The sequence below is a fragment of the Monopterus albus genome, unplaced genomic scaffold (genome assembly GCF_001952655.1).
Source record: "Monopterus albus unplaced genomic scaffold, M_albus_1.0 scaffold57.1, whole genome shotgun sequence".
Lineage (NCBI taxonomy): Eukaryota > Metazoa > Chordata > Actinopteri > Synbranchiformes > Synbranchidae > Monopterus > Monopterus albus.
The window spans coordinates 160,100-172,183 of record NW_018127937.1 but is presented as its reverse complement, the minus strand read 5'-3'; the positions used below and the strand labels follow the sequence as shown (position 1 = coordinate 172,183).

The following is a 12,084-nucleotide window of genomic DNA, read 5'->3' as shown; positions in this document are numbered from 1 at the left end:
ATCCTTGGTGTTTCCTGGTTTGAGTCAGAGGATGAATGAGTCAATGTTAGCAAATGCAGTAATGACAGCAGAGAATGGGTGTTGCTGAGCTGGGCTCACCAAGGTCAGTGATGACGCTGCCATGTTTCTGTACCGTGTCTTCGAGCCCTTTCAGCGTGTCATTGATGAAGCTGAAGCTAAGGATGACTTCAGATAGTTCACCCTGCAGCGTCTTCAGCTGGTTGTTGTTGATGGAGCCTCCAATCACACTGTGGCCATCTAAAGGCTTCTCAGCATCTAACGCGGGTCCACGTCCACTGGTACCACCACTACTGCCAGTGCCAGAAGAACCACCACCTACTGTGAGTTTAATTTGCATAGAAATTTAATTATCCACTCATCAAAAAAATATGTAAGCTTACATTAAAACACTTCTGTCCCTTCATGAGATTTATGGTGTAGACCTACGTAAATCACAGAGCTCCAGGGCTCCCTTGCAAAAGAGGTTATACTGTAAACCTTAACGACAGATCATTGATTTGTTTAGTCTGACCTGTGGGTGTGTCCGCACTGGTCTTACATTGGCCAGTGCACCTCCTGACATCATCTTGCAGCAGGTGGACTTCATCCTGCAGGTGTGAACAAATCTGGAAACAGCTGTCTTTCTCTTTGTCCAGTCTGTTGATGTGGCTCTGCATGCGCCCCAGTGCATTCTGGGAATGATTCTTCAGCCTCTGCAGCTCATCCTCTACCTTCCCGCACAGCTCGCAGTCCTGCCCCAGCAGCTCCACCTCTGTCACAATGCGGTTAAAATGTTCGCTGTGGTCACCGGTCAGAGCTTTAATGTTACGGACATCATGGCTCAGGTCCAAAACCTGCATGTTGATTTGCATGTTCATTAAATATGCCAATATTCAACAGTAACAGCATATATACACCACACCACATGTTTAAAAAAATTTTGAAACTAGTGGTGTGTAACGGATTATAGCTGATCTGTGATCCGCACGGTTTTCAGCAACTCAAAATCCGTGATCCAAACCAAACCGCTGCACCACTAGTTCAAACAGGCGTTTTTTTTTTATCCGTTCTTGTACTTTCATGTTAATAACTTCCTTAAAAAAAGATTTATGTAAGTAATTCTCCCTTGTTTACTTCCCTCCTAAAGTGATAACCTGATTAGTTTTTAACTCTGTTAAAAGCACAGCTGACATTTTACACGCTGACTTAGATCTCACCTTGTCGTACAGAGAGTCTCCGGACACCGACAGATCTTTGAGTCGAGTATTAAAGTGTCGAATCTGATCCTCATTAGCCACAACTCTCCACTCCAGTGATTTCTCTGTTGTATTGTCTCTTACTCCTCCTGCCCCAAACAATCCACCCCCTGCACCTCCCTTGTTTCCTCCTTCTGTATTTCCCGCTCCTGATGCTCCCCACTTTCCTCCTTCATTTCCTCGGTCCTCTTCTCTTCCTCCTGCTTCAGACCTTCCACAGGTGCACTCTTCAAGCCTCTCATTCAAGAGGGAGGTGTTGTTTTCCAGCTTTGACAGCCTTGTGACGTGGTCGCTCACCTTGTCCTTCACCAGCCCCAAGTCCAGCTCCACGTCTGCTATCCTGAAGGCCTGGTCATCAAACCGGTCCAGGAACACAGTCCTTAGGTCCCCCAGTTCTCTGTGGAAGTAGTCTTTCAGGTCATTTTCCAGGTATGTGCAGCTTTGCTCAGTTCGTTGCACCGTGTTGTTGACCCGCCGCTCCAGGTCCTTCAGCCAACTGTCCAGCTTATCCTGTGTCACCACTCCTTCCCCTCCATTGATTCCACCGCCAACATCAAGACTTCCTTCTCTGGACCCACCACTCTCTTTGTTGCTGCTGCCACCTCCTCCGCTGAGCTCCTTGTTCAGACGGTTTTGCAAATCATCAAAGTTCTCTGAGGTTGAGCTGATCTTGCGTTCAGCATCAGTCATGCGATTTTGGAGGTCATTGACAGTGTTGCAGCATCTTTGCAAATGCACCCCGTGCTGCTGCAGTTCATCCAGGCTCTGCTGATACCGAATGTCCATGATGTTTAGTTGTTTCTCCAAAGCTTGGATCTTCTCTCGGTCCTCCTGCTGCTGTCTGCGTAGATCCTCCACCCCAGCCTGGAAAGCACAGAACGGTGAATGAACTACTTAAAGGCCAATAGTGACAGGAACAAAAGGATTCTTAAATCTATTTGTCCTGCGTTTGGGTAGAGCATATCTTTGACCAGAAGGGAGCAGTTTATATGCAGTAAAAAGGGGATGACATATATATTCAAAAAAGAGCATTTACACTAATCATTATAATCACCTGCTACTTGGCCATGGACAAGAAAATATCTATTGAATCACAGAATCATCTACAAACTTAATTGCCTGTCTACCCTTATAATGGCTCTGGCACTCTTATTATATAAAACAAATAAAAGAGGAGAACGAACATACCCCTGGGGGAGCCAGTGGAGGAAAAAAATTACTACAGATAAAACTCCATTAACTCTCACTTTTTGAGATCGGTTCATTAAAAAGTCAATCAACCAAGATATTAAACAAGAATCAATGTTCTGTTAAAATATGGGGTTGGATAGAAATAAAAGCAGAAAAAAATCAATAAAAAGCAGTTGTGCAAAGTTTTTGGCACCATCCAAATGCCTCTGAGCCATGTGAAGTTGGGTGCCTACAGCTTCCTCCACACCCCTTCCTACCCTATAGGCAAACTGTAGTGGGTCCACCTTGTCCTGAACCTCACTTAAAATCTCATTGTCACAGTCTTCTCAAGGGCCTTCATAAAAAGAGAAGTAAGTGCTACAGGGTGAAAGTCATTAAGCGATAAGGTCCTTTACAGCTACTGAGTCTTTCCAGAGGCAGGGAACTCTCTGAAGCTGAAGAGACTTCATAAAGTAGAGGACTGCTGAAAAAACATAGAAGACCTTTAGGTCTAATTAAAACTAGGCCCAGATGATTTCTTCTACGTTTTTTTCAGCATACTACAACCTGGATGACTGAGAATTTGCACGGACATAAAAATAGAGGAAAACAGCCAGTTGCTCTGCACAGTAATTCAAGAGTCGACCACTAATATTATCAGGACCTGGACTTTTCCTCTCTTTCACTCCTCTAAAAATTCTAAGAAAAAAATCTCAACAATGTGTATCTTCTGTTGTTGTTGTTGAAACGTTCCTATACATGGACAGTTCCTCACTAAGGGCATAAATATATCAAATATATTCAAATCATAAGAAGTACAAGATCCAACTTAACAAAAAGAATCTGGCATTTTTTGATTGAATACCCATTACAGACTTAACGCCCTCTCACGCTACGTGTGAATTTCCCTTCCCTAGTTCCCTTAGCAACTTGAAGCTCCCTCCAAACTTGCATCTGCAATTCTGTGCTGCGACATATTAATTTCATCTTCACAAAAAATTTCTGTATGCTGTAACAGTCTCAGTCAAATCATCCAAATCAGAGGAGGCATTATTAATAAACGCCTCCCAACTTGTGCCACCAAAACAATCCTAGATTTTCTGAATGGACTCTGCTGGCCAAACCGGAACTGGACAATGCTCTGGTTTCATTTTCTTCAGAGCAGGTATGTAGTTAGGAACCGAGTATGCAACATAATGACAGGACATACTTAGAGGAGCTCAGCGATTTATAAGCCCTGCTAATAGAACCATAACAGATATCCAGACATTTCATATGTCTATTGGGGCAAATAACATATTGATGAAAGTTGACAAGCAACTTCCCAGGATTTCAATGATTAAAATTGCCCATGACAAACTACACTGAATCCAAAGAAAATGAGACAGTTTTCAGAAATGCTGTTGTTTTACATACCATTGCAGTTATTTCCTGACCAGTAGGAAATTATTATTTTCACACTGTGATGTGAAACATACATACTATGGCCTCCATTGTTTTGGATTATTGTCTCATTAAAATGGTTGATGTGATACCTGGCACGAGGAGCAGGACAGTGACACTCTCCTTTCCAACTCCCTCAGGATCTCCTCCTTCAGCTGATTCAGTCTCTCTCCACTCAGCTCTCCTCCAGATAGACCTCCTTCCATCTCGTTACCTTTGCCATTCACCAGGTGGTTATTGATGTTGACCAGGGTTTTATCATGAGCCTGTTAGAGCGAGGACACTTCAGCTGTACTTCAGATTAAACCCAACATAAACAAGGAGCTGCACAAACCCAGATGTCACTTCTTTACACATCCAATATTACGTTGCTGTGTCATCCCTTCACCGGGTGCTGGTATGCTTGAAGAATATAATTAGGGGCAATACAAGTTGACAGCCTTTGATCTAGACAGAAGCGAAGTGCAAAACAGTAGGCAGGGCTAAAAAAGGACCATAAATCATGACATAAATTTTCACTTCACACCTCAGTTTGACAGGATATACCCTCCTATACTCTCTCACAGGTAAAGAAGGAAGCCGTTGCTCACCTGTGTGCGGTTGTCCAGTTGGTCCAGTTTGGTTTGAATGCTATGAATTGTCTCCTTAATCTCTGGTTGAGCTGCATCTGCAGGGTTTCTTCCTCCTGAGGACGGAGCTTGTCCATGCTGGAAGTGCTCATTCATGGTGTTCAGGGTGGACTGTAGGTCCTGGAGGTTCTTGGTCAGACCCTGGATCTTCTCCTCCAGCTGCCTCATCTTTTCATTCTCAACTCGTGCTGGAAGAGAAAGAAGCAGCCGCTTATAGAAGCTCTACAGTCACATGGGCTTCACACCTGAGATGAGCATAGTAATAAGAGCAGCTCGTGGAGGTCAGCACGGGTTAGGAATTGCTTCCTCTTTCTTTCATAAGATATGTGTTCAAAAGTGTCACATGAGAATCCACTCACCATTGTGTCCTCCGCTCTGTCCTGATCCAGCACCGCCGCCTTCCTGACCATGGCTTGTGCCCCCTCCATGTCCAGGCTGAGGTCTGGTAGTAGATATGTGGGTGCCCGCTCCACTGTCGGCGCAGTCTTCTCCGCTGTAACCATGGCAACACTTCCACTCCATCTCTGTCACCATTTTGTAGGCCACTTTGTACCGTGGTCTCATGTAAGTCCTATAGCTACAAAGGCACCAGAGACAACTGAGATGTTTAATTTAAATAGAAAGAACAAGAGTTTAAAGTTCTACAGAAAATCTGATTAAAGAAACAGACTGAACAATGAAAATACACATTGTGACGTGTCATGTGACAGCTCTGTCTCCATCACAGCCCCATATGTTCAATTGGAAAGAATTACATTTTACTTCTGGTTGAAGTTTCCTCTGTTGAGGACGTTCCATTACATCATCGTGTTGGTTGGACCTCCTTAAGCTCTCGGTGACTCCTCCGTTGGCATTATGATATTTATAAAGCTATTCTTACTTGTGCACTTACATGGAAAGGAAAGTTGGGAGCTGTTATGCGCTCTGGTCAGAGAACATGTTAATGCTGACTGTGCCAAAGGGTAAAAATGAATTTGGTGTGCAAGCCTTTTTTGTGCAGCTCCTCATACATGGACCTCTTCGCAGATAAAGCTAAAAGTACATTCTTTTTGTGCAGCTCCTCATACATGGACCACTTCGCAGATGGAGCTAAAAGTACATTTTTTAGTTTCTTTGATGAGATTTAGAACTTTGCTGTATGGAGTCAGTTCTTCATCAAGTACTTGCCACTGTCAGTATGTTTGTTAATTCTATTTGATTTCATGCTTTAATATATTGTATCTAACTTAGTGTTTTTACAGGTTTTGATTTATTTTTATTATCAGTTGCTTGCTTGGCTAATGAGAGGGCGTTATGGAGTTATTTGTATTGTGCCCGTGTTGTCTGCCATGACTGATGTTGTTGCCTGTCTTGGTCAGGCCTCTCATGAAAAAGAGTTTCAATCTCACTGTGTTATGGTCAGTGGACTCACTTCCTGTTTGGTGTTTTTATTTTGGTTAGTTTCCTGTCCTGTATCACCTCTCCTGCCCCAGCTTTACCCCGGTTCCTAGTCACCATTCATTGTCTCCACTTATTGCTTATTATCCTCTGGTCTTCAGCCTTTATATTCACCTCCTTTCCCTCAGTCCGGTTGCTGGCTCATCTGTTCTCCATGCCTTGTTGCCCCGTCATTCATCTTTCTGCATACTACACCCAACCTGTCCGCTTTGTAAGTTTTGTATCAGTTGCCTTGGTTACTTTTGGACTGTTCTTTTGAGTTTTTCCTGTCAGCAAGATTCTTGGTTAGTTCTTCGGGTTTGTTTTAGTTATTTAGTTTGTTCCATGGCTCCCTGACTGTTCTGTTTAGATATTGGTTTTGTACCTGTATTGTAAAGTCCTGTCAGGTTGAATATCTTTTTACTACTTTGTTCCTCTTCATTTACATTAAACTGAATAAACACTAGACTCTAGACTGTCTGCATTTTGGGTCCTTCCGTGCCCGAAACTTAACACACTGAGGTTTTGCTGGTTAAATAAAGGTTATATAAATAAATAAAGTCAAAAGATTTGTGCAGATCTGCTGATTTAAACAAATAGCTCCACTTGGCTGTAATTATTATTGTTTTTTTTTGTTTGTTCTGCAGATGTTTAGGATCCTGTTTGCTGGCAATACTGATCAGATCGGCCTGTAGATCAGTGAAACTGATATTCAGTCAGATGAAGATTGTTTACCAAAATAAAAACAGACAGCGGGTTAGCAGTGTTCAGGTTCAGCCAATGTGTGAGCAGCAAGACTTTTATTTAGACAAGTTTCTTTGTGAATGTTGAACACCTGTGAACTTCTAATGTAATGCTGGATTCAAATTATGCAAATTATGCTTTAAAGTGTATGTGTATGTGTGTGTGTGTGTGTGTGTGTGTGTGTGTGTGTATACTCACACCACCACCCTGCTGCACTGTCCGCTCCCCCAGCTGCACGGATGATAGTCTGGCTTCACATAGGTTTCAATTCCGTCCTCGACTACACAGCTCACCGTCTTTGTGACGACATATGCACACCAGTTCCTGTGTGACACACATGCAAAGTTCACATCTTTACTGCAGCGTAAAGACATGACAAACATGACAAAATCACAATGAGACAGCTGAAGCTACTTAAAGTCCTGCTACACAAATACTGTGTAGCGGAATTTCGAACATGTTTCTGCTGATGAGACCTTTCTAGACAAACATGATACTGAGCGTTAATTAAACTTTGTAATCAGATCAGATGCATGTTTTAGTCTGCTGGTCAACTGCAGCTCAAAACCTTTGGTGACAAGCCTCTGTTCAGGGTGAGTGAGGTCAGAGTTGAGCATGTGCAGCCTAATGATGCAGCCGATGCTACAGGACACTGGCGGACATCTTTGAAACTGTGTCCTGACACCTACACACAGAGTCAAACCTGGCTGTCTGAATTCTTGACTGTGTTGCCTGAAAACACATCAAATGAAAACCTGTTATTTGTTTTTTGTTTTTGATTTTTAACAGAAAGGGAAGCAAAGACTTAAAATAATAGTGCACTGTGATATGTCAGAAATATATTTTTGAGTAAAACTGGGAATATATTTTATGTATATAAAGAAGATTATAATTCTGTTATTTGTCTAAATTATAATTGTTTATCATCTTGCCATCAGCAGCCATGAGTTCATATAGGCAAGTTAAGTTGGTGTTTATTATCAGTATATTTTTACATTAAAAGTCTGTATTAACACATTTTACTGTGTTTTAGAGGGTGTGAGAACAATGACAGATGACAAGCTGGGACCCCGGCTCTTGGTGGGCGGCCTTCTGATTCGACTGGTTGGGATGAGTGGATAGAGAACAGAAAAGCATCAGAACACAACAGGTTATGGTGCCATGAAATATCAGAAGACATAACATAATGTGTTAAGTCGATTTCTACTCTCCATCACTGTCCTCCTAGAATTATAATACTATAGACAATATACACACACAGTTTCAAGGTGATGCCAGTGTTGGAGGCAGCTGTCGGCAGAGTTCCCTTGCGTGTATTTTTTGTTTTCAACGGTTTTTTGCAGCACATCTTGGATTACCTACACCAGAGACGAGCTCCTAGACATCCAACAACTGACCCTGGACACTTCTACCCCCCTTCTTATGGATGTGGCGGAGAGCAGGAGCTTTAGCCAGACTATGATGATGGGGGTTTTCGAACACTGCTCCTGGCTATCCACCTCGCAAACCTTCACTCCCTAGTAAGCAAAATGGATGAACTGCTACTCATCAGACTAACTCGGACTGTTCACGCTCGGCAGTGCTGTGTTTTGTCAAGACAATCACAGATGAAGCTGTCTCAGTACTCGGCTTTCAACTCTACAGAGCTAACCACATGAAGAAGCCCACGGGGATGGCGAGGGGAGGAGGATTTTGATTTTACATACATGCAGGGTGTTATAAAGATGTCACAGTGCTTTAAAAAATGAGTTACTCAGACTTAGAAGCACTATTCCTAAACTGTAGACCTTTTTATTCACTGAGAGAAATTGACTTGTTTGTTCTAGCTGGAGTGTACATCCCTCCACACGCCTCCACTAACAGTGTGTTATGGCTCCCAGCCGAGCAAATGACCAGCACAGAACAAACACACCCAGACTCTCTCCTCATCGTTGTAGGTGATCTTAACAGGGCAAACTTCAGCCACGAGCTGCCCAGATACAGGCTGTCAGCGGTCCGACCAGAGACAAAAGCACGCTAGACCACTGTTACACTATATTAAAAGTCACCTATCAGTCAGTCCTCGAGCAGCCCTGGTGCTCTCTGAACACTGCCTAATTCACCTCCTCCTCACCTACAAGCAAAAACTAAAAACTATTAAGCCTGTGACCACAACAGTGAGGAAGTGGACCAGGGAGGCTAAGGTAGAGCTGCAGGCCTGCTTCAAATGCACAGGATGGAGTGTTTTTGAAACGGCTGCTACAGACATTCATGAACTTACTGACACTGTGATGACATGTGTACTCACTAGGACCTTCTGTACATGCAATAACAACAAATCCTGGTTCACAGCTAAGCTCTGACAGCTTCGCCATGCCAAGGAGGAGGCCTTCAGCAACAGGGACCAGTATAAACGGGCCAGAAATGCTCTGAAAAGGAAGATCAAGAAGGGGAGTTAGGATAAGAAGCTAGAGGGACATACTTCAGCCAATGACCCTGCCACTGTGTGGACAAGCCTGCAGAAAATCACGGGTTACAGGAAACCACCCCCCCAGCATGGAAAAATGTCAACTGGCAGATGAGCTGAATCAGTTCTGAATCAGGGAGATGCAGAACCTCACAACCCTCCCCCTCCTCACCTCTGTCCCCCAACCATACAAGGCCTCTTTAAAAGACAAAAGACCAGGAAGGCACCAGGCCTAGACAGCATAAACCCATCCCTGCCTGAAAATCTGTGCTGATCAGATGGCCTGCTTCAAATGCTCCACCATCATCCCAGTCCCCAAGAAACCCCTCCATTATCAGACTGACTGACTACACACCTTTCTCCCTGATATCTTCAGTCATGAAGTGCTTTGAGAGACTGGTGTTGCTCCATTGTAGACCCTCTGCTGGACCTCCTGCAGTTTGACTTCCGTGCAAATAGGTCAGTGGATGATGCAGTCAACATGGCACCGTATGACATCCTGCAATACCTCAACTCCCCAGGGACCTATGCACGGGTCCTTTTTGTGGACTTCAGCTCAGCCTTCCGCACCATCATCCCGGATGTCCTCCACTCTAAGCTGACCCGGCCCACTGTGCCTGCCCCCAGTTGTCAGTGGATCATCAGCTTTCTGACAGACAGGAAGCAGCAGGTGAGGCTGAGGAAAACCACATCTGGTGCCAGGACTGTCAGCATGGATGCCCCCCAGGGATGTGTGCTCTCACCACTGCTGTTCTCCTGCTACACAAATGACTGCACCTCAGAGGACATCATTGGTCTCATCTGGGACAGTAACGAGCTCGCACACAGATGGGAAGTTGGACACCTGGTCCTGTGGTCGCAACAACGTGGAGCTGAACAAGCTCAGAATAGTGGAGATGACAGTGGACTTCAGGAAGAGCCCCCCCAACCACACTCAGCAGCACTGTATCAGCAGCAGAAACCTACAAGTTTCTGGGCTCCACTGTCTCCCAGGAGCTGAAGTGGACGTCCAACATCAGCACCTTCACCAAGACGGCACAGCAGAGGATGTACTTCCTGCTCCAGCTCAAGATGTTCAACCTGCCCCAGGAGCTGCTGATGCAGTTCTACAGTTCTATACTATACTCTATACCCACACACACCCACACACACACACACACACACACACACACACACACACACACACACACACAACACTATATAGTAATCCAATACGATTCCATATAATCAGTCAATAATACACAGTTAAATCTGCCAAAGAAGGGGAGAGCATTCTATGGAAGCGCCATATAAATGATGGTTATCCATTATTTCAAAGGTTGCCCTGGCTCTGGAGCTCTACGTCTCTGATGAGCAGTCACTGGCCAAATCAACCTGATCAGTGTTTGATTGTTGTGTCTTGTTGCTTTTCTTCTTTTGTCTCTCCTCTATCCACTCAACCTAACCGGTCAACGCAGAAGGCCACCCACCAAGAGCCGGGGTCTGTCGGAGGTTTCTTCTTTTAAAGGGAGTTTTTCCTCCCTACTGTCGCCAAGTGCTGCTCAGGGGGATTTCTTGGGTTTTCCCTTTGTAATAATAGTGATAACAGTAAGGTCTAGACCTTACTTTGTAAAGTGTCCTGAGACAACTTTTGTTGTGATTTGGTGCTATACAAATAAAATTTAATTGATTGATTTCAGAAAGCAACAATCTGTGTGGTCATGATGATGATGTCAAAACCTTTCTAATTGTTATGTTTTAATGTTTTTCAAACTGATTTTAGAATTCCCTGTGATGCAGAGTTCATTTTCGGTGTGTAGAAGTCACACACACATTTTCTTCAAAAAATGAGTCATCTGGGTGTTTGTTTCAGTTTTTCATGACATCACAGCTGCTTCGCTGCCAATAGGAGGAGCCTGAGTGTGTTTGTCAAATTTGTATGAATGTTTGGACGTAAAAAGAGTTTGGTTTTCATTATACTCTGTATTTTTGTATCAGAGGCAGACAAAGTGTTTGCACAAGTCAAAGGGAAAATCCTATTGGTCTTTAAGCCACTCGCAATGACATGATGCAGACAAAGTGTTGACATTGATAAAATAGCATTTACCTCAGGTCTTTATGAATTTTCTTCATAAAGGAGTCACCTAAATAAATGTTTATATATACAATACGAACATGAACTTAACACAAGCACTCGGCTAGCTAACAACCAGTGTCTCTACAATTTATTGGTTGTTTGAGGTGAATCGACACTAAAGTGAACAAACAATCGACACCTAAACTCACTGGAACAACATGAGGCAACAGTTCATCATGTTAGTGTTTGTGCTCAGAGATCACAGACATAACAAAGCTGCTACAAACCATCCTCTTCCACAAGGTTTTATTTTATTCCCTGACTGATGTCATGAAACTAAAACTAGAATAATTTAGATTTAAATTTGTCATGTTTTGGTAAAGAAGCTTGAGACCAAGTGGTTGTAGTGAGAAGGGAACAGGGCCTTAAACATGTCAAAACAACACGGAATACTGGTAGCTCAAGATAGAAGATAAACTGCTGAGCACGGCTTAAGTACAAGGCTGGTAATAGAGCGGGCAAATGAGAACACAGGTAAGCTCAGGTAAACACAAAGTTCAGGTAGGAAGAAACAGGCTTCAAACAAACCAGTGTGAGCAGTGGCCTTAATAGTAGTGATAGGGACAGAACCAGTCTGTAGCAGGCGGGCGGGCAAACGAGGAGCAGACAATAACCAGAGCCCACACATACGAAGGGCAAGCAGAGAACAAAAGACAGCTGAGCAGAAATCAGCAGAATCAAATGTCCAAACACAGGTGAAATCCAGCAAGTTAAGCAAGGTCAGGGTTGAATGGAAAAACAGACCAACAGGAATGCAGGGATGACGACTGGAGAGTTACAAGAAACATCTCTTCGACAAGACACTGGCAACGAGTGAATGCTCTTTGGTTGCTTTGGCCAGTGTTCAGGATCCTTGTCCTGCTG

The 12,084-nt window shown here is 43.7% G+C and overlaps 1 protein-coding gene across 1 annotated transcript in view; it reads right to left on the bottom strand.

Annotated features, from left to right (window-relative positions):
* Positions 1-12,084, bottom strand: part of emilin1b (elastin microfibril interfacer 1b) — a 24,765-nt gene that overhangs the window by 10,487 nt on the left and 2,194 nt on the right. Inside the window, exons 2-9 of the mRNA XM_020602613.1 lie at positions 6,857-6,982; positions 4,858-5,075; positions 4,460-4,686; positions 3,962-4,135; positions 1,218-2,120; positions 533-854; positions 100-339; positions 2-14 (exon numbers count right to left, since the gene is read on the bottom strand). Of these exons, the coding sequence (XP_020458269.1) occupies positions 2-14; positions 100-339; positions 533-854; positions 1,218-2,120; positions 3,962-4,135; positions 4,460-4,686; positions 4,858-5,075; positions 6,857-6,982 (2,223 nt within the window). The remainder of the gene's footprint in view (position 1; positions 15-99; positions 340-532; positions 855-1,217; positions 2,121-3,961; positions 4,136-4,459; positions 4,687-4,857; positions 5,076-6,856; positions 6,983-12,084) is intronic.